At 36.6% G+C, this 23,080-nt stretch overlaps 1 protein-coding gene and 1 long non-coding RNA gene across 2 annotated transcripts; both read left to right on the plus strand.

The window, feature by feature from the left end:
• The first annotated feature begins 455 nt into the window (after window positions 1–455).
• Window positions 456–1,706, plus strand: LOC147502866 (F-box protein At2g26160-like). The gene has a single exon (XM_086604633.1). It carries the CDS (start codon window positions 456–458, stop codon window positions 1,704–1,706), a length of 1,251 nt encoding a protein of 416 aa, XP_086460759.1.
• Window positions 1,707–20,882: 19,176 nt separating this feature from the next.
• On the plus strand, window positions 20,883–21,814 carry LOC147502867 (uncharacterized). Its single transcript, XR_015220071.1, has 4 exons — window positions 20,883–21,035; window positions 21,265–21,357; window positions 21,450–21,555; window positions 21,628–21,814. It is a non-coding gene; the product is annotated as an uncharacterized LOC147502867 (long non-coding RNA).
• The last annotated feature ends 1,266 nt before the right edge of the window (window positions 21,815–23,080 follow it).

The following is a 23,080-nucleotide window of genomic DNA, read 5'->3' on the forward strand; positions in this document are numbered from 1 at the left end:
TTAGCAACATACAACCCTTCTTAAGATGTGCAATGAGAAACATATAATCAATAAATACATTATGGAGATTGGTTGAGTACGGCCATACCGCCGGGTGCTAAAAATGAATCTCAAAGGAGAATATGTTTGTGGATATACAACTGTTTGCTGTGTACAAGACCTCAACTGGTGATTGGTGGAGGGGCTGCCCCGAAAATACTGTATTAGTGTCTAAAAAAAACTGTTAAACTGCTTGGTTTTGACCACAAAATCGGACTCATCTCAAAATATCGGTAAATAGCATGACTCAAGTTCCTTTGAGAGCAGTGTGAAGCACTGGAACTACCAATATTCATTATCGCTTCTGTTCCTTTGAGTCTTTTGAGGAATGCCCAACCAGAAAAGTCAAAATAAAGAGTTGCATCTTCACAGCTTTTGTTCAAGCATTTAAGCAAACCAGATTACCATCTCCTTCAATGGCTAGTCGCTGGTCACAAATTCCAGACCACCTTCTAGAATTAATCACTATTCTCCTAAACCTGGATGATCTAGTTCGGTTCAGCTGCGTTTGTAGACCATGGAGGTCACATGCAACACCTTTACTTGTTCCAAACCTTAATCTTATTCCTTGGTTAATTGTTCCTTACGGCAATTACACTTGCAAAATAGCGAGCAACATTTGCGATAAGACCCTTGGTTTTTTCAATATTCAAGATGGCAAAACTTACAAAATTGATACACCCCAACTTGCTGATCGTAGAATCTGCGGTTCTTGTAGTGGAGGTTGGCTTGTTACGGTTCACGAAAACAGTGAAATACAGGTATATCATCCATTTTCCAAAAAAGTAATCCAACTTCCACCTGTTACTAAGCTTCCTGGTGTTACTGGCTGTTTTATTGGTAGAAGAAATGAACTTTATTATGTTGTTCCAAATAGGCCACATTTTAGCTACAGGGTTCTTGAAATGTCAACAACAACTATGTCCAGCAGCGAGGTTCGGGAACGGTATATATACAAAGCTATCATGTCCCCTAGTACTGGGATTGTTATGGTTATTCAAGGGCGGTTTAGGACATTAGCTGTTTGTAGGGTAGGAAGGGTTAAGAAGTGGTATTCAGTAAAAGGTGATATTGAGGGGATGTATAATGATATTGCGATTTACAACAGGGAATTTTATGCAGTGAATGATTTTGGACAAGTTTTCGTTGTTTCTAGCGTTGATAGTGGTCGTCCAGTTATCAAATTGGTTATATCCGGACCATATGGTTTTGATTATTGTAAGAGCTATTTGGTTGAATGTAAAGGAGAACTTCTGCTGCTAAGGAGGGTATGTAACAACAATTGTGTGACAGCGTGTTTTATGATAAACAAGCTAGATTTCAGCGGACCTAGGTGGGTGGAGGTTAAACATTTAAACAGAGGGTATGTTGACGACGTGGGTAAAGATTGTGCAATGTTTGTGGGGTATAATGATTCGTTCTGTATTTCAACTTCAAGCTTCACAGGCTACGAAGAACACTCTGTCTACTTCACTGGTGACATTTTGAAAAGGGGTCTATCTTTTGCATCTGAATTGCAAGAAACCATATATGGCGACCTTGGAGTATTCAATTTGAAGAATGATGTTATTAAGAGATTTTTTTCCAAGTCATTTCAGCCGTCGCCAATCTGGTTCACAACAAATTCGTTTTCATCCATCCAATTCCTTCCGCATCAGATCCCTTAAGTAAGATGCTTACTGGAATTAGAATGTTGAGAGAAAAGTAGTGGTTTTTTATTTTTCTGTTAAGATCTCAGTACTTCAAGTATTCGTCCATGAACAATATAGTCTGTAAGTATTTTAAAGTATGTTTCTCGTTTATCATGTAGTATTTTAAAGTATGTTTCTCGTTTGTCTTGAATCTTTCTGTTAATTATGCCAGTTTGTCCTCATTGAGTTTAGAATTCAAAGAAGACTTTCTAGAGCATTTTTTTGATGCATTTGTGCATAGTTATATACTTATATCATCCAGTCATGTGCTTGAATTGAAATCAGATAGTTGATATTTATCACTATTTTTTATATATTTATATCTGTGAACAAGCTATACTACTACCCCATCTTGGATATTTTTGCTTACTATGCCATTGCTTCATTAGTCTTAACATTGTCTTCTTGTGTCAAAACTCAAAACAAGTATTGATCCAAGGGTTTTATTTTTATGGATAGAACAAGGGACTTTCTGTTGGTGTAGATTAGTTGGTGATGAATTCTTTGAATTCTGAACGCACTGTGTATGATGGATTAAAAATCCTTCATTTTGATGTTTAGCAAGCCCTTCTAGTGGAGACTAGTTACTTGGAGGGGTAACCCTATTTCTTTTAGAAGGTTAGACTATGAAGATGAAAGGTTTTTTTTTTTTTTTTTTTTTTTTCGCTACAGAGTGAAGATGAAAGGTGAGGCTTGGAAAAGAAAATAAAACATCCACATATTGTGGAACCAGATCCTGCTGCAAAGTAGATGAGATTGGGTGCTAGCCTAGCCTACTTCAAGTGTGATCCATAAGTTACTGCACTCCTATGTTGTGCTAATATCCTTCTGATAAAATTTTGAACTTTTGAATTTTCATGAAGCTCAGTCATTACATATACTAGCCTTTTGGGCACGCTCGTTGAGCGTGAACTGGTAAGGTGGTTTTGAGTTATTGCTTCTATTTGAGTATTTGACGGAAGACGTTTGCTCTGGTATTTCGCAATATCGATATGTTGACATGATGACATCTGCTGGAGAACGTAGAGATAACCAAAAATTTGAATATTTAAACAAAATCTTCCTTGTGTATCTTAAATACATGACAACAAATTAAAGAAAATAGCGATATACATGGTAAGAAAAAAAATGACAAAGATATGTTGGTCAGAAGAGAAGGGAAGAAGCCTAAAAAACTGCATACCACTTCAAGATGGCAAATGCTCCCACCAAGTAATATAGCACTTGGAGTAGCGTTCTACGGTAGAAGCACAAATTTGTATATTTGATCACCACGATCCATTATGTTAACTATTTTACTTGCCAAAGCAATGACACCAATCCCAAATATAAAAAACACTAAAAGCCTTGTAACCGATATACAAATTGTTGTTTTATTCGAAGTTTACAATCATTTGGTCATTAAGCAAGCATGCTTGCAAGAATTAGGAACACTGAAGGTACGATGCACCACTCAAAATTTCTAGACTACATGTGAAGAAGGATAGAGGAGCATCATATCTCAAAAATAGATCCTTTAGTGGTAACAGAGATGCTATAGTTGGGGGTTGAAGGATATGTTGTATAGTCCAAACATGTTTTACGCTTTATTCAAACCTTCTGAAAGAGCCCACCAATGTTTAACACTATATCTTTTGTACATGTTAAAAAGATAGCGAGTGCCTATTGGTGTGAAATAACGAAATGAAAGAAATACGTAAAAATAGGATCCTTAAAAGCCCTTTATTCCAACTTAAGGTATCTCCACAAAACATGGATAACACACAAGCATTGGTACACCGTAAAATGAGTCATTAGAGTAAAATGGTGGCTTTAGACTCGCTTTTTGCATTGAAGATAGCAGAGGTATATAAAGAGAACAAAACCATAATTAAAGATCAAGGTCAAGTAATAACAAAAATGAATAAAAATGTTGGGTTATAGACCATGACTAAAAAGGTTAACATAATCTCCTTAAAATAGCTTTGTTGGAGTCCAAACGTAACACCATCCTCCAATGGGAATGTATATACATAACCTACCCTTCCATATGAACATTTTAAAACTAATGGATACCATGATCCGCAACTCATGGGCCATGCTCGAATGTGGGCAAATCAATATGTAATCGAGAACCATTCAATATTTTTATTGCATTGTGATTTGCAAAAAAGCGTTAAATAGGCTTCCCTCCCCGTTGAAGTGGATACATGGGTTTGCCTTTGGTATAGAGAAGGTAAGAAGATGAAGATAAGAATACTTATTCTAATCGAGCGTATGATCAAAAGTATGAAATAAAAAGAAACAATGACTCACCGGTAACCTCCTTGCCCAAGCATCCATAGTCAAGCAACAAGAGGTTAACAATATCCATATCCCATATTATGAATACGGTTTCATTCCTTCAAAGTGATAACTATTTCGGTGTATCAAATTGCACAACTCGCTTTAACATTTGTGAAATATTTGGTTGCAACCAAATGGGCTTCATACTTCATTTTCCTTGCACTCTTTTTTTGTTTGAATCACAACCTATAACTCCAAGACCAACCGTAAATGATCTACGTGAAAGACTGGATGACATGAGAACGAATTCTTATCATGGATTTGTCATCCTGCTGCAGATGCTTAACACCAATCCAACTTTACTACAAGATGGAGATATGACCTTCTTGATGCCAAGTGATCTTTGAACTATCAAATTATGTTATCCGCATCGCTTCCCGAAGTTCTGCTTAGTCATTCTCTTCCAACAACTCTTCTACTTGATGACATTGTACATCTCCCTCACCGGACCGGCCCTACCCTCTAGCTACCCAAACAGACTATTAGCTTAACTCCGACCAAGGGAGAAGAGATTTCTTTGTAAATAATGCGAAAATTGTCAAACCAAATATTTGCTCAAGTTCTTCAATCAAATGCCATGGAGTCACCGGCATTATCCAGTTCGAAATAACTCATTCTCGCTCTCTTAAGGTGAAATCATTAGGTACTCATGAAAAGTATCCATCATCACCATAGCCACTAACTCACGCTTTGTCAATGCCCAAATGAAGAGGGTAATCTACTGTTTTCAGTTCTTTTGATGGTCTTGTGGTATTGATAATAGTAAATTTTGAAAATGACCTAGTGGCTTAATCTTGCAATGCTCTTTCAGATATTTATCCTTAATACGATGATTGACGATGTGGATGGAAACAAATGCTAGCAAACTTGATTTTCTGCGTTCAAACTTACCCATCCATATCTAAGATAAGTCCGTAAGATGGACTGAAAGGGCATATAGTCTCGCTACCTATCTACAAAATCATCAATGAAGCGAAAAAGAAACGAACTTTCGCAAGTACACCACTAACAATAAGCTAAATAGATAAAAAGCTTGACGATTAGATAGGATAATCACAATGATTAGAGATGGACCAAATTCCGATACTCCATGGCATATCTTTTTGTCTACACTCCTAACAAATACTCCTTAATTTTTTCAATACATAAGTTTGATTCGAAAGAAACTATTACAGTTCATCGCTACCAATGATCATACTAAAGCCAACCTAAACATATCATCACCAATAAATCATGTAGACTATCAATGACACTTCTCCCCTGTTTGATACACACATCATATCCGTCAATATGGAATGTCATTCTTCTTAAATCATTTCGACCACCACCAACCTGGCTCAACAACTTCTGCAACCTCAACCGCTTCTATGTCCGACTTCCTCCAATATGACTTCTTCGGTTCCCCGAACTTCAACTGCGGGGGGTTGCCCACTTGCCGAAAGTGCCATGCCCATCATCTCATATATCTTCCCTCCAAGTTTTGCGGATTCTCGGCCCTACCGTGGTGACAATAAGAGACAAGAAAAAAATAGACAACACCAAAATACAGTACAATACCAAGTCAACTAAACATATACTGGTTTCTCTTTAAGGTATAGAGAAGAGAGAGGTGCACCGAAATCTACCTCCTCATTCAAGGTCACAAGATACTTTGTTTTGTGGGTTTCAAGTTTGTTCTCGATGCCATTTAAAATCCATTGCCAAAACCACATGTGCCGGATAGGCATTATTTAATAATTTCAACTTAAGAAAACACTCACTGAAAGCCACTAGATATTAGGGCGTGTTGAATTTAAGATCGATGGCTCTTAATGCCTCCTCATCGTGGTTGCAGACAGGTGCTCTTTTATGATTTTGATTATGACTTGAAGTTACAGCTAGAAATTTTGACACGTTCACATAGTTTGCCATGATTAGTTCTATGAAGATGAGATCATCTTTAGATGCCAGACATTCAACAGGCTGTGGTTTGATGCGCACTTAACACAAACCTTAGTGGAGCATTCAGGCTGTGGTTCCAAGCCTTTGAGGCACTTATAATGTTTTTGTTATATTCTAATGACCACCAGCCTAGGGGTATGAGATTTTTATTAACAAATCAATAAACTTTGTGGTTATAGATAAGTAGATAACATGATTAGCATCATAATAAACTTACTTCATCATGAAATCAAGCCATGCATGGGGGTTCTTCCGAAGAGCATTCACGACTGGTGCATACTCGTGGGGCTTAAGTCCATACTCTAACAGTATCTCTCCAACCTCAGCAGCCTCTGCAGTTTACATAGAAAGAATTTTACATGCTTGAATAAATTGAAAGAGGATGTATATTTTTCTTGCCAAACTATGTGATTATAAGCCAAACTCGTTGCAGTAAAAATAATGAATGTATTAAAAAAAATATAAAGGAGAAGAAACAAAAAAGACCTGTATTAGGGACACTGATAACTCTTTCCCATCTCTATTCAAAACCCTTCCCTTCATCCTCTACATCATCTTTTTAGCAGTGAATTAATCCAAATAGAAATCTCAAAAAAATCAAAATCTGATGAATAAAAGGAAATTCTCATGATTTAGAGAATTGAAAGTAACAATCATACCTAATTTAGAGAAATAGTCAGATGGTTTTATTGTCCATGACCTTTTAATTTTTCAATAATGAGAGGAGATTGGAGAGAAAAAGAGAAGCTAGAACGATGTAACTGGTTTTCTAGTAATGAAGTCGGTATAAATGTTAATAAAAGTGGTATTAATGGTAAGCGTACAATTGAAATGGTGCGTGCATTTTATTTCCGACTTGAATTTACACAAAAATCCTTAAAGGTATTATGTAAACTTAAGGGTATAAACGGAAGCAAAAACTGAAATGACGAAATAGTCCATTTTAAGGGCATTGAATAATTTGTTTTAATATTTGATTAAGGGTATTTAGTGGTAGAAAAAAGGCTGGTCCAATTTAAATGCCCATGTTAATTATGGTGTACTCTACTAATTGAGAAATATTCAACTAATACAATTTTAGTGCATTTCATCCTTATATTAGATGTGATGAATGACGAAGTCTTAGTAAGGTGCGTGTAATAGAGTTATTGCAATCTTTGTTAAAAATGATGTCATTTCTATCTAGCCAAATCAAATACATAATGGTACCCATAATGCTAAGCAAATCAATAATAACAGATTTTGATGAATTACTATCAATAAGTTTGCAAATAATAGAGTAGAGGTCCACACTTGGATCCCAGTTTTCAGTTCTAATGCACAGGTTAGAAGCATACCAGATTCGCCTGATAATGGTGCAGTGGAAGATGGCATGTGCAGTGGATTCGACTTGATTACTACACCTTGGGCAAATAATAGACTTAATGATATGTCGAAAGTGAAGATTCTCTCTAGTAGGCATCCCATTTTTTACTGCTTTCCAAAGGAAGATATTTACCCTCTTTACTATATTTAGTTGCCAGATGAACTTCCAGAACTGAGGATCATTCCCTTCATTGTTGTACAAGTTCTTGCTAAGGTACTTGTACACAGATTTGACCGTGAGTTCTCCGTTATTATCGCCCAACCATCTGATAGTGTCTTCGTGCCTAGTTTGGCTTAACGGTATTTTCATAATCTCATCAACAATATAATAGAAGGGATGAAGAGATTATTTATGATAGTAGTGTTCCATGTTCGATTGTTGGGATCAATCAACTCAACTATTGAATTAATAGCATTAGGCTTTGGGGGCCTATGGGCTTTAGAGTGGGTAATGTAGGTACCCAAGGGTCAATCCAGATATTGATATTGGACCCATCGCCAATGTGCCAACAGAGATTTGGAAGGATATCATTCTTCACTTTGATAATACCTTTCCAAAATTTTGAAGCATTCCGAGGGCATTTTTCCTTGAGTAAAGGTGTGTTAGGTGAGTATTTCCGTATGAGACTAAATGCCCATATTTTGTCCGGCTCTTTGATAATTTTCCACAATAGTTTAGCAATCAGAGCTTTATTGTGGTGTAGAGCAAGTCTTGTGTCCAAACCTCCAAAGATTTCGGTTGACAAAGCTTATTCCAACTTATGAAGTGAGTTTTGTTCGCATTGTTTTCATTCTGACCCCAGAAGAAATTGGAATTCATAGAATCCAGTTTTTCACACAGGTCAATGCCGACATCATGAATACGGACATGAGGTGTGATGGTATCACTGAGGTGACATATTTTATAAGAGTGACTTTTCCTGCTTGCAAGAGTGTTTTAGCTCTCCATCCTTCCATTCTTTAGAGGACTCGTGTTGTGATATCTTGGAAGTTTTGTTTACTTTTTCTCTGGAGAACCAAAGGCACACCTAGATACTTGTCTGCTGTGATGTTCTTATTGATCTTGAGGATTCTTATGACAAGTCTTTGGTGTTTAGGTGGAGAGTTCTTGCTAAAAAATATACCAGACTTCTGGAAGTTAATATTTTGTCTTGAGACTCTCTTAAAAGTGTCCAAAATATCTTTAAGTTCGTGAGATTCTGCTATGTTGGCCCTGCCGAAGATAAAACTATCATCAGCAAAAAGCAAATACGATAATGGGGTATCACTCCTGGAGATCTTTATCCCATGGATCAACTTATTTTCCTCGGCTTTGGCAAGCAACCTGGAGAGGACTTCAACACATATAATGAAAAGGAAGGGGGATAATGGGTCCCCTTGCCGTATGCCCCTTTTTGGCTTCAAGAAGCTTGTCGGGGATCCGTTCAGTTTGAAAGAGAGAGAGGTGGTAGAGATGCATTGGCAAATCCAAATCCTTCATTTTTTGCAAAACCTAAAAAGTTTGTAATATTTCGAGCAAAAAACTCCATTCCACTCTGTCAAACACTTTACTCATATCAAGCTTAATTGCCATACATCCTGTGGCTCCTTTCTTCCGCTTGAGAGTCCCAATGATCTCATGGGCAAGGACAATATTGTCAAAATTTTGTCTCTCTTTAACAAAAACACTTTGAGATGGTGAGATAATTTTGTCTAGCAAAGGTTTGAGATGGTTTGTGAGGATATTTGTAATGATTATTAGACAAACATTGCAGAGACTGATCGGATGAAATTGTCCTAGGCTTTCGGGTCCTTGGGTTTTAGGGATGAGAGTGATGTTGGTGTGGTTGAGTTTAATAAGAAGGTGGCCAGATGTCATGAAGTTGTGGATAGTATGGAGAAGATCAACATGGACAATGTCCTAATATTTTTGGTAAAAGAGGGGTGTAAAGCCATCTGGCCCAGGTGCCTTATTAGGGTCCATAGCGAAAAGGACGCTCTTGATTTCATCAAGAGTTATTTTTCTAGTGAGGTCATCATTTTCATCTTCTGTAATGACCGGTTCAATGATATTAAGATCATCAACATGCATGAATATCTGGATTGGACGAGGTGAAGAACTTTCGGAAGTGCTCCACAATGGGTCAATGGTATCACTTATATGTTTTCTTCCTTTTACATACCCAATTTCCATTAGCATCTCTGATCTTGTTGATAGATATATGTGGTTTATGCGAACCACTGTAGACATGTGAAAGTAACACGAGTTTGTTCCGTCACAATGAAGTTTGAGGTCTCTTGACTTATATATCACGCCAAAGTTTTTCTTCCAATAAGGTGGCTTGGCGGAGGTCTTCTTGCAATTGTCTCTCTTGTTCATGATCGGAATCCTGATTTTGTTGGATAATTCTAATCTCCTCTCGAAGATTCCTAATCCGAGCGTGAACATTTTCAAAGATATTAATTATTGTTCCGTACTTTGAGATTCTTCTTCACTTTCTTAAGCTTTTGACAAAAGCGATAGGCTTGCAAGCCTTTGTTATTATCCCTCCAAGACTTTTGGATGATGTCTTTGCAATCCGGGGGTGTAGTCCAAATGGATTGGAAATGAAAAGGTTTTAGAGTACGTTCATCGAGCAATAATCGGTCCATGGTCTGATTCTATAATGGGCATATTTACAGTTTTAGCATTAGGAAACAAAGTGCGCCAGACCGTATGTTGACAATAGCCCTATCTAAACACGCTTTAGTAAGGTCTTTACTAGCGTTCTTGTATCTTTTGTTACTCCATGTAAAAGGAACACCTTCAAAACCCAAGTCCAAGAAGTTGGCTGAGAACATAAAGTTTAGGAATGAGGTTGCTTGTTCAAGGTTGAAAGGAACTCTTCCATATTTCTCATCTGGACTAGTAATCTCATTCAAGTCACCTACAATAAGCCATGGGATGGAGTGATTTGTTGCGAGGTCAGTGAAGTTGTTCCAAAGCTCCGGTCTCTTTGAGACATCAAGGTGCCCATACACGAAAGTGCAAAGCCACTGTTGATTGGTCGGGTAGTTCTTGACTAATGCTGCAATGTACCATTTCGAGGTGTAAAGAATTTCCATATTGAGAGATGATTTCCATCCCAGCCAGAGACCACCACTGAGGCCATTGCATTGGCTGGAACACACGTAGAGTGGGAGAAGGCGAGGGGGGAGAATCTCATGAAACTAGTGGACACATCTATCCTTGTTTCAGAGAGAAAACAGATATTAGGGTCAAGATCTTTGATGTGGGTTTCGAGCTGACGAATTGTCATAGGATTCCCACTCCCACGACAATTCCATGCAAATATACTCATTGGTATTGGCGGAGAGCCTTCACTGGGTTTATTGCCAAAAAAAGAGCAAACGACTGAGAGGACTGGTGTTCACACCAAATCTGACTAGCCATAGAAAGCATGATGTAAGAGAGTGGTTTAACCACATGTTCAACGATCGTAAATGAATAGAGAGTAAAAACGACACTCATCATGGAAACTTGTAGCAATAAATTACTGGCACTAAGATCAATGAACCTAAACATTTTCCTTATAAAAACATAAAGAGAGAATAAATGTTCATGCCCAACAGAGATACCATAGGTACAGATGGTGTGTGCTTGTGTGAGGAGATTCGACATGTGGCAGTTTTTAATCCTCGAGGCTTGATAATCATACTTTTGCACGTATGAAGAACATGTTTCTCATACACATTCAAATACGAATGTTCAAATACTTCGCTCACGTGCATATTTCAATATACTTGGAGTGAGGGTTTCATTCCATACCAAAAGATCAGAACACTTATTACAACTAACTGGAAATAACTTCTCGAGGAATTTATGTGAGCAGGATTTTACAAATATTATTTAAACCTATTTTTCTAGGTGACTTAATATGCAAGTTACTAAAAATGTGAACCTAATAAAAGAATCTAGTGGTTGTTAAATGAAATAGCAAGAAGACATAAACCTTTAATTTAGATATAAAATTTTATTGGAGTACATATAAAGACACAAAAAAAAGATTTTTGTTAACAACTTAGATATAAAACAAATTACATTACTAAAACCTTACATGAAAACTTTTAAACTCCAAAACAAAACTAAACTATAGAGCAAAAGTTGTGTCTTGCTACTGAAGACATCCTTTTAAAGGAGTGCTATTTTTCCTTTCCTTCATGTGAATACCAACTGTCCATTTAATTATCAGTTAAGACTTTTTATTATTTGATGACTTAATTGCCACATAATGAAGACTTTGTGTGTAACTAAATTTGTATCCACCTGATAATGGCTTGGTGCACTTAATTGACATGACTTTTAATTGCCACCTAATGAAGACTTTATGCACCTAATGATTTGTGCCCACCAAATAAGACTTTGTGCTAAGGGTATGCACAAAAGTCTTTCATGCAAATTGACGTATGCTGAAACTTGTCATGTGAGCTTGGTCACCAATTTCTGTAGGCCCGCACAGTGGGTCCCTCATGCTTCGACTAGTGGCGGGTCCAAAAAATTTGACTTTTAACAAAATCATGCCTATGTATAGAGCTTGCCGCATTGATTTTTCTGATGGTTCATTTTCCGCCAATGGAGTCCAGGTTCAGCAAATACGGGCTTCAAAAGTTTGATGCTTTTCCGACGCTTTGATCATATTCTAATTTGGAACTGTCCTGTCTGATTCCCTGAGTTTAGTTGGGCTTCATTGAGCTTTACATGGGCTAAATCAAAATACTTAATGTAGACACACTATTTCGTATTCCGTGTTTAAATACTGGCTTTTATCCCCATTTTCACGTTGATTGTTCAATCCTGTAAAAACACGAAAATATCATTAATTTATTATTATTAAACACATAATTAACCAAAATGTTATGTCTCTACGGGGTTTTATATTACAGTTTTGGATGCTTATCAAGGCTCTACAAATACCAAAATTGGTACTAAACCTAACATAATGCAAAATATGCAAATACATAATAATGAGCAGTTCTAACATGTTGGAGATATCATCAGGCAAGAACTTGTTATTAGCATGAGAGTGCATATTGCAAAAGTTAACATTAGTATTGCCAAACAAGGAGACTAAGTCATGATGCATTTGATTATTGTCAAAGGGCTTATATGTAGATTAGAGTTTAGTATCCAATGAAGACACCCTCCAGATAGTTAATTAAGGAAAACTTCAATAAACTGCAAATAGATCTCTTGTGGGAGGAGAATCTAGTGTTATGGTAGAAGACTAGCAGATCGTAGGTACCCATTTTTGTTTGTTTGATAGACTACCTACCTTCTAGGTATGGGGAAAGACATCTTTACCTATGGTTGTATGATCTCTTATTTGGTTAAATGTTATAATTGGCTGGTGGTACCTAGGTCTGATCTCTTTTTCCGTTTATTTGAAAGAGAGAACAGGATTGTTAGGGTGAGTGACCTACATGATCACAATAACCCCATCAGGCCATCTGGGTATCAGATATGCCAATCTAATAGGTTGTCCCTTTATTACCATTTACCGAAGAAATGGGAAATAAAGGTTTTTGTGTTTTAAGGATACTGGTTAGAAGTCATCTTTTATATCTTTTCAGAGGAAGCTCAACCCAACCATGCAAATCCATTAGAGCAAGTCCAATGGGTTGTTAAAGGCAAATATAGCACTCTAACCACAAAAATGTTATTCCAATGGAACTGCTAAAAGGGCAAATAATCAAATTGGTTATATCCGGACCATATGGTTTTGATTATTGTAAGAGCTATTTGGTTGAAGGTAAAGGAGAACTTCTGCTGCTAAGGAGGGTATGTAACAACAATTGTGTGACAGCGTGTTTTATGATAAACAAGCTAGATTTCAGCGGACCTAGGTGGGTGGAGGTTAAACATTTAAACAGAGGGTATGTTGACGACGTGGGTAAAGATTGTGCAATGTTTGTGGGGTATAATGATTCGTTCTGTATTTCAACTTCAAGCTTCACAGGCTACGAAGAACACTCTGTCTACTTCACTGGTGACATTTTGAAAAGGGGTCTATCTTTTGCATCTGAATTGCAAGAAACCATATATGGCGACCTTGGAGTATTCAATTTGAAGAATGATGTTATTAAGAGATTTTTTTCCAAGTCATTTAGGCCGTCGCCAATCTGGTTCACAACAAATTCATTTTCATCCATCCAATTCCTTCCGCATCAGATCCCTTAAGTAAGATGCTTACTGGAATTAGAATGTTGAGAGAAAAGTAGTGGTTTTTTATTTTTCTGTTAAGATCTCAGTATTTCAAGTATTTGTCCATGAACAATATAGTCTGTAAGTATTTTAAAGTATGTTTCTCGTTTATCATGTAGTATTTTAAAGTATGTTTCTCGTTTGTCTTGAATCTTTCTGTTAATTATGCCAGTTTGTCCTCATTGAGTTTAGAATTCAAAGAAGACTTTCTAGAGCATTTTTTTGATGCATTTGTGCATAGTTATATACTTATATCATCCAGTCATGTGCTTGAATTGAAATCAGATAGTTGATATTTATCACTATTTTTTATATATTTATATCTGTGAACAAGCTATACTACTACCCCATCTTGGATATTTTTGCTTACTATGCCATTGCTTCATTAGTCTTAACATTGTCTTCTTGTGTCAAAACTCAAAACAAGTATTGATCCAAGGGTTTTATTTTTATGGATAGAACAAGGGACTTTCTGTTGGTGTAGATTAGTTGGTGATGAATTCTTTGAATTCTGAACGCACTGTTTATGATGGATTAAAAATCCTTCATTTTAATGTTTAGCAAGCCCTTCTATTGGTGACTTAGTTACTAGGAAACAATAATCGGTTCATGGTCCGACTCTATAATGGGCATATTGACAGTTTTAGCATTAGGAAACAAAGTGCGCCGGCCAGGCAGTCACTACAACAAACAAGTTTTTAAGCGACGTTTTTATTTCGTCCCTGAAATTCACCTTTTGGCACGTTTACATCGTCCCTAATAGTTTGTTGGTTTCAGTTGGGAAAATTAGTTTTTGCGACATTTTTTTCGTCGGAAATTGTGTTCTCGTGATTTTTTTAAAAATAATTTTTTTTTATAGAGTTGAAACTGTGTAGTGCCGACAATAAAAACGTCGGAAATAGGTTTCTACATAGGGCGATGATTTATTTCGTCGGCATTGATATCAAAGTAGCGACATTTCAGACTATTGTGGGAATTGGTATTTTATATCGACATTGTATACCATCATAAATTGTGTTTTCGTTTGCGCGCAATTTCGGTAAAAACCAGCGCCAAATACTTTGATTTTTCACAAAAAAAATAGAGGGAAGAAACTTTCAGGAAAAATAATTAGAGAGGAAAGAACCCTAAACTAAAAAAGGAAACAAAAGAACAAAAGATGGAGACCTCATAGTTTCTCTCCTCACCTCCGAATTCCAATTTACTTTCTAGGTACTCCTTTCTTAATTTTTTTGTGATTGTTCTTACCCCCCTTTCTCTTCCTACTTTCTGTAATTGTTGCAAGTTCAACTCTTTTGTTGTAGGCCCTTTATTTCTGTTCGGTTTTGCCTTCTCCTTCATCCTTCATTGAGAGAAAACAAGTCAAATTTCTAGTAAGTTATGAAGCAAAAATCATTCTTTGAACTTGTTTACCGATAAAATCGATGAAAGCTATGATTTTTCTTTTTGTTTCTACAAACGTTGAAGCTGTTTTTGTTTGGAAGCAAGAATTTTTAATCAAACTTGTTTGTAGAAATTAAAGAAGCAATGTTTTTTTGGTATTAGGAAGCAATATTATGAACAATGCGTGAAAGTGCATAAATTTTGTTAGAAGATAAACATTGGTTTTATTGTACTGTACTGCAAGAATTTGCTATCTACAAGGGAACCTCACGTCAAGGTTGTTTAGATTAGAACATTATTGGTGAATTCATTGCAGAGCATAGTAAGACTATTTTTTTTTTATAGGTAGCATAGTAAAACTATCCCTCGAAGCATTCATTTGAGGAATGAAATTGTAATATTCTTTTTGGTAGTGAGATCATAAGGATCATATATTTTATGATAGCTGTAAGTCTGTAACAACTAACAAGCAAGCTGTTGGGATATTTTCATTCATTCCATGGGAAGTTGTTATTATACATTTATACTAACATCAGTTTGATATAAAATATCATCCCACGTCAATTAACTTTTTGGTACAGATCTGTCTTTGTTTGTTTCTTAAACTAAAAGATTATTAATATCAATAATAATGAGTAGTTAGTTCACTAGTCCTACACTCCTCTACTTAACAATGCTTTAATGATGCAATCATACACATCCAAGCAATTATGTCTCTCTTTTGCTATCCATAAAGCCTAATAACATTCGGTCACTTATTGGACTCTGTGAATATACTTCATTTTTGCTAGCTTCAGTTCAGGTAATTTTTTTTTGCTTGTTGGGCCTACGAATATTTACTTTTTTATCATGTTATTTTTGCTTACTGGCTATTTAGAGCATATATCAATTTATTATTTCCTGAGCTGGTAGTAAATGAGTTTTTGCGTGGTTGTTTGAAGTGGTAGCTGAATATTTGGAAAGTATATAGGTTAGTTAAGCAATAAGCTGGGCTACCTTCATGGAGTTCAGATTCCATGGGAAGTGAGTAGCTGCTTTGTAGTTTGTACACAATTTGGATTTTGGGTTCACTTTCCTTGGTGGAGTACGTACTCAATTTTCTACTTAACTCATTAATTAATTTGTTTTAATACCTTTTGTGCATAGGAACAAATATGGATAAAAGTTGGATGAATATGCCACATAGGCCTGAATACTTTCAAGGTCTTAAAAATTTTATTACGCTCGCCACCAATCATTTAGACAAAAAACGTAGATGCCGGTGTCCATGCAAGAAGTGCAATAATAGGTATTACCTGCACATCGATGTAGTAAAAGATCATTTATTTGATTCGGGTATCGACAAAGATTACACTCGATGGGTGCATCATGGTGAACCTTTTGAAGTAATGAGTGATGATGATGATGATGATGATGATGATGGTTCGGGTGGACATTTTCATGGGTTGGACGACTTGCTCGCAGATGTAGCACCGATTCCTAGGGATATTTTGGAGCCTAGAGTGCAACATTCAGAAGCATTTGCTGTTCCTACTACAAGAGATGGAAATCCATAACCATTTGCTAAACTTTTGCATGAAGCTTAAAAGCCTTTGTTTCCTGGTTGCAAGAAATATAGTATGTTGGATTTTCTCGTAAAGTTGTTTCATCTGAAGATAATTAACCGTTGGAGCAATAAATCGTTTGACATGGTTCTCAAGTTATTTAAGGATGCATTACCAGATGGTGAAACACTTCCGAAGTCCCATTACGAGGCCAAGACGTTATTGCGAGGCTTAGGACTTGGTTATGTTTGTATACATGCTTGCATCAATGATTGTATGCTCTTTTGGAAGGAAGACCAAGATCTTGAAAGTTGTTCAATTTGTGGTGAACCGAGGTACAAAATTAATCAAGGGAAATGTAAAAAAATACCACAGAAAATCTTGAGGCACTTTCCACTAAAACCAAGGCTTCAGAGATTGTTTATGTCTAGAATGACTGCTGAAGACATGAGATGGCACAAAGACAAACGAGTTCGGGAGGACAATGTACTTAGGCATCCGACAGATTCAAAAGTTTGGGAGGACCTTGACAAAGAACATCCGTGGTTTGCTGCTGATCCTCGCAATGTTCGGCTTGGTCTTGCAAGTGATGGGTTTAACCTTTTTGGTGACATGAGCAGTACTTACAGCATGTGGCCTGTAATGCTTATGCCATATAATTTGCCGCCTTGGAAATGTATGAAAGAACCATTCCTTTTCATGTCTCTACTTATACCTAGACGCAAAGCACCTGAAAATGATATTGATGTTTACATGCAACCACTGATAGAATAATTATTGGACTTGTGGCAAAATGGGGTGGAGACATTTGATGCGGCGACAAATAAAATGTTTGTAATGCATGCAGCAGTATTGTGGACAATAAATGACTTTCTTGCATACGGAAATTTGTCCGGTTGGTCCACCAAAGGTAAGATGGCTTGCTCGAATTGTAATAGGGATACATTCTCTTTGTACTTGAAGAACGGGCATAAGCAATGTTACATGAACCACGACCGATTTTTGCGGCCAAGACATCCTTTGAGAAAGCGTCTCAAGCAATTACCTGGTGGAATTAGTGGTAGCAAGTCTGAACCAAAGAAATTAAATTGGGGAAGATGTGAGGTTACAACTTCTGCATGTCGAAGAACAAACATTTGGAAAACATCCAAATAACAAGAAGAGAAAAGCGCATCGAGGCTGAAAGTATAATTGGACAAAGAGGAGCATTTTTTTTCGTTTACCTTATTGGCAAAGCCTTAATCTGCGGCACAACCTCGATGTTATGCACATTGAAAAGAACGTTTGTGAGAGTGTTATGGCAACGTTGTTACACCTAGAAAAAACAAAGGATTCAGTGAAAGCTCGAATGGACTTGGAAGCATTGGGTATTAGACCAGAGTTACATCTGATTCCTAGGGGTAATAAGTTTGTTATACCCCCTTCTTGTTATACATTGTCACCTGCCGAGAGAAAGAGCTTTTGCGAATGGTTGAAGACGGTAAAATTTCCTGATGGTTATGCATCAAACATTTCTCGATGTGTCAATGTTAAAGAATGCAAAGTATCTGGAATGAAGAGTTATGATTGTCATGTTCTTTTACAACGAATTCTCCCAGTTGCACTTCATGGTTTCTTGGCTAGTGATGTATCAAGTGCATTAACCGAGTTGAGTTTGTTTTTTCGAGAACTATGTTGCATGACATTAAAGCTGGAAATGCTCGAGAGATTAGAAAAGGATATTGTTGTGATACTTTGTAAGCTTGAGTTAATATTTCCGCTAGCGTTCTTTGATGTCATGGTCCACTTAGCAGTGCACTTGCCATATGAGGTGATACTTGGAGGACCAGTTCACTATCGGTGGATGTATCCAATTGAGAGGTCAATGTTTGTTAGCTATAATTTAATTTGTTTGCACTTATATATTTCTACTTGGAATTCACTTGTTTAAAGTCTAAATAGGTTTTTCAAAACTCTCAAGCAATATGTTCGTAATAAAGCACACCCAGAAGGATCCATTGCTGAAGCCTACATTGACACTGAATGTCTCACATTCTACTCAATGTATCTAGAAGGAATTGAAACACGTTTCAATCGTGAAGAGCGGAATTATGATGGTGATCATTCTAAACAAGTCAAAGGGTTGCATGTTTTCACACAGAAGGTTCGACCATTAGGAGCTCCCCAAATTATCGAACTTAGTGCGAAGGATTTCAATAAGGCTCAATACTATGTGTTGAATAATTCAGAAGAAATATCTTCACATTTTGAGTAAGTCCCCAACTTAGTTCTCCGACATTGTATTTATTATATATGAAGATATATGTAATATTTTATTTTAAATACACAGTCAACACATGGTTGAGCTTAAAAGACAAAGTCCGCATGAATTAGACGAAAGGCAAGAACGACACTTTGCTGAATAGTTTAAAAAACGCGTAAGTATTGGTTGAGTTTTTCAAGTAGTTCTTTTACTTGAGTTTGAGAATTTTGTATTTGCATTAATTTTTTTTTATCAATATAGATACAAGTAATGCGTAGAGAGAAATCTTCTGAAGCAAGCGACGAACTGTATTCATTAGCATGTGGGCCTGATCGTTGTGTGACTCGGTATAGTGGCTGCATTATTAATGGAGTTAGATTTCATACCAAGGACCGCGAGGCAATACTCCGAACCCAGAATAGTGGCGTGGTTGTAAATGGAGAACACCAGTCAAAAGAAATGGACTTTTATGGTGTCCTAACAGATGTTTTAGAGCTAAATTACCTATTTGGAAACCGAGTTTTTCTTTTCAAGTGTGACTGGTGGGATGTTGGAAATAGGATGGGAATAAATATAGATGACAATTTCACTAGTGTTAATGTCTCAAAGAAGTGGTATAGTGATGACTCATTTGTGTTGGCGACCCAAGCAACTCAAGTTTTCTATTTGGAAGATACCAAATTGCGTGGTACTTGGCAAGTTGTGCAAAAGGTAACTCATCGAAATGTGTATGACGTTCTAGAGAAAGATGAAGTGACTACTCCAGAAAATGATGATGAGGCTTATCAACAAGAAGAGCAGCTTGGAAGGGAAGAAATCCAAAACGAAGATGTTACACTTGTATAATTAAACAGGGAGGATGTGGAGCCTGATGAAGTTGATGAGAATGTGGTAAATCAAAATCTGATGGTTGTAGGCAATGACTTCATTGATGATGATTCTGAGGTTGAAGAAGATGATACATTACTAGACTATTACAGTGAAGAAGAAGGGAATGCTTCTAGTGATAGTGATACCGACATTGATTAGAAGTTCATGTAATAACATTATAAATCATGAATGAGTATAGTATCACTTTTAAGTTTTCTTATAATATTAATTTTCTTTTAGTTATTCTTCTTTTTATTTACCATTTATGGTTTTCAATAAATAATTATCCATTTTGAATGTATATCATTGTTATTTGTCAATTTATTGCTTATTGATATTATGGGATTGCATTACTGACACTTATTGAACTAATCTATATTTCTCGCCCTAATTTTTTGTTCTATTTAACATTGTGGTTTTATTATTTGTGATTAACCCTTCATGTCTCTTGTGTAGTTATGGCACATGGTCGTCCTCGACGCCCATATGCTAGTGAGCAGCCTCAATCCAGTCAGGGTGGTTCTTGTATGGGAGATAAACTCATTCTTTTAATTTGTTTTACTTTTTTATTACGTACAAATACCTAACCTTCCTTGTGACTTTTTTTTTTTTTTTTTTTTTTTTTTTTTTTTTTGTTCTAAATAGCTTCTGCAGCCAATCGTAAAAGGGTTAGAGGAAGGGCAAAAAATAAATATCTTACAAAACATATCAAGCGGGGTGGCAGGAAACCAAGAATAGAGATTCTTCTTGGGAAAGCGAGGCCTATAGGCGATTGGGCCCAAGAATGGATTAATGAGCTTGGCATGATAGCTAAGGATGACATGCCCCCTTTTGCCCATAAGTGGAAGGATGTGGATGATGATGCAAGAACGCTTCTTCATGAAAAAGTTTTGGTAAATGAGTAATACATATTAATTATTGCATTTCATCTCTTAGCTTTGAGAGTTTATTATATTACTTACTATTTCAAGAGCTTAAATGTGGTATGTTTTTCAAATGAGTTAATTATGAGAGTGAGATTATTGCTTACTAACTAATTGGTAGATGCCTTGCATTAGTTCATTTAAATTGTCTGTATAAAATGACAATTTCATTGGTCGAACTTTTGTGTTAGTTAAGTTGTTTATTTTTGTCTAGCTTATGTTTTTTTTTTCGTTCTTTCTCTTTTCCTTTTTTTTTTTTTTTTTTTTTAATCTTTTTTGTAGGATAAGTTTGATATGGATATGAGTCAACCACATGTGGTGTCAGCTGTAAATGGATATTTAAGGGACCGCTTTAAGGATAACAGGTGCAGCCTTCATATGCACCATGTGAACCTACCCAACAATGTAAACAAACGTGAACACCCATACACCAGTATTTCACAAGATGCGTGGGAAAGTTGGTGTGATTTCTGGGAAACTGAAAAGTTCAAGGTAACGATCTGCACTTTAATGATCTATCTGATTTGAACTATAAGGATTGGCCTCATTGCAGTGAACTTTCTTTATTAACTACTTGAAAACTTTTCAAGAGGAAAAAACATACTATGGAGGAACTCCCTTCTTCCTTGCTTCCCTTCTTGCTAGCCTACAAGATAGGATAATAAGTACTTTCATTCATTCGATTCCTAATACAAATTAAAATGCATTTGTTGGGATGTAGAATGTCAGTGAGAAGACCAAGTATAGTCGCTCATGCTTAACAACTGGCCACCGTGGTGGTTCAAAGTCTTTTATCCGGGCTCTTGTAGATATGGTGTGTATATAGGATTTCTTATTACTTAGATAATTATGTTTTTAGTTTCTTAAACAAATGGTATAACCTGTCTCTCTTTGGAAATGGTACAGGCTAATCCTGAGAGCCAACAAGAGCCTAGTCAGATTGAACTGTATAAAAATACCCACTACAATGAAAAGAAAGGCTGGATTTGATCTTCAAGTTGAAGAAAACTATGTAAGTAATATGTACTCTGAAATGCCCACTATTTGTTTGATATTTAGTTCTAACTAACTAACAATAATATAGGAAAGAATGTGTGAACTCCGATCTGAACCTCCACAAGAAGGCTCGACCCCATTGACAGAGCAACAAATATTTGATAGAATATTGGGTGTAAGACGTGGTTACAATAGAGGCCTTGGTCACGGACAGGTAGCTCCATCAAGCAAAGTTGGAGGTGGATATGTGAATGCAGAGGTGGATCAGCTGAGGAGGAGGGGGCGCAGATCTGGAGAGCCAGCTTGAGGGAGTTAAGCGTAATTGACACAAGAGAGAATGAATGCCCAACAGCAGGAAATGGATGCCCAGAAGGCAATAATCGATGAGCAACAACGCGCATTGGACTTTCTTATGTCGAAGTTCCAGAATGCTCCTTAATTGTGGTACGAACAACTTTTGCTCCCTTTATCATTTGAAATTAGTTTTCCTGCTGCCATGATTTTGAATAACTCTCCATGTTTCCTCGTTGTTTTATTGGATTTTTCTTTCATGCCTTCAATTGTTTAGGTTAGTTGGTCTTGCCATGCGTCTGTAGATTGTACATAATTTTCTGCTCATTCCTTTGTTTTACAAACCATTTGTTGTTCCTGAAAATAGACTTCTCAAGCTTTCCATGGGCATTGGAATCTTGGTGGAGTGTTCAGATTCTAGGTTAAGTAATCAGTTTTTATAGTCGGGATTTTGAGGAGTAATATGTACAAACCACAAAGAACCAAATTTGGTGATATTAATGTAATAAATTTATTTGACTCATGGAGAAAAAAAGAGATATTCTTCTATGCTTGTGACATATCATAGTTGAGAGAGATACAAACCTAGGCAGAGCAACAAAGATTTTTATTGGGCAAGGAGCATTCTACTGGGACAAACATTGACCCCAAAGATCACAAGATGTTCCACTCTGTCTTTTTGGTTCCAGAATACAGCCACCATTGTTTCTGTTCTTGGTAATGGAAGCATTGTACTTGGTGTCTCTGTCACCAATATGTGTGCTACTTTTGCACTATGAAGCACAGCTACTTCTTCAGAGGCAAACTATCTATGTTTGACACATATTGGATATCGATACTCCCCGATTTGCCTCCGACATGTATCCGATACTCCGGTTGAAGTATCCAATCTTTGAATATTTTTACAACTTTGGGAACGCTTGGGACACACTGAGGACATGCCTCGTGACATGCACATGACACTATTTGTGTATTTTTGTTCGTTTTTTGATATTTTTTCACTGAGAATAGGGATTCACTCGTTTAAAACAAAGCAGTAGGCCGAATTGGATCCAACTGAAGTTATGCTGCTTATTGCTTAATCTGTTAGAATTGCTTAATTTGAAAAGTGTCGATTCGCGTGCCGTCTGTGTGGGGCTTATCCATGTCCTGTTTCGGTGTATGTGTTTCATAGTGTCTGCACGTCAATTTTATGCGTACATGTTAGGTACTTAAACCAAAGTTCTTATACATGGGCCTTTGATACTTCA

Source organism: Coptis chinensis, chromosome 4, assembly GCF_015680905.1.
Source record: "Coptis chinensis isolate HL-2020 chromosome 4, ASM1568090v1, whole genome shotgun sequence".
NCBI lineage: Eukaryota > Viridiplantae > Streptophyta > Magnoliopsida > Ranunculales > Ranunculaceae > Coptis > Coptis chinensis.

Excerpts from the sequence above, each read along its gene's own strand:
- LOC147502866 (XM_086604633.1), top strand. The coding sequence starts at position 456 with ATGGCTAGTCGCTGGTCACAAATTCCAGACCACCTTCTAGAATTAATC.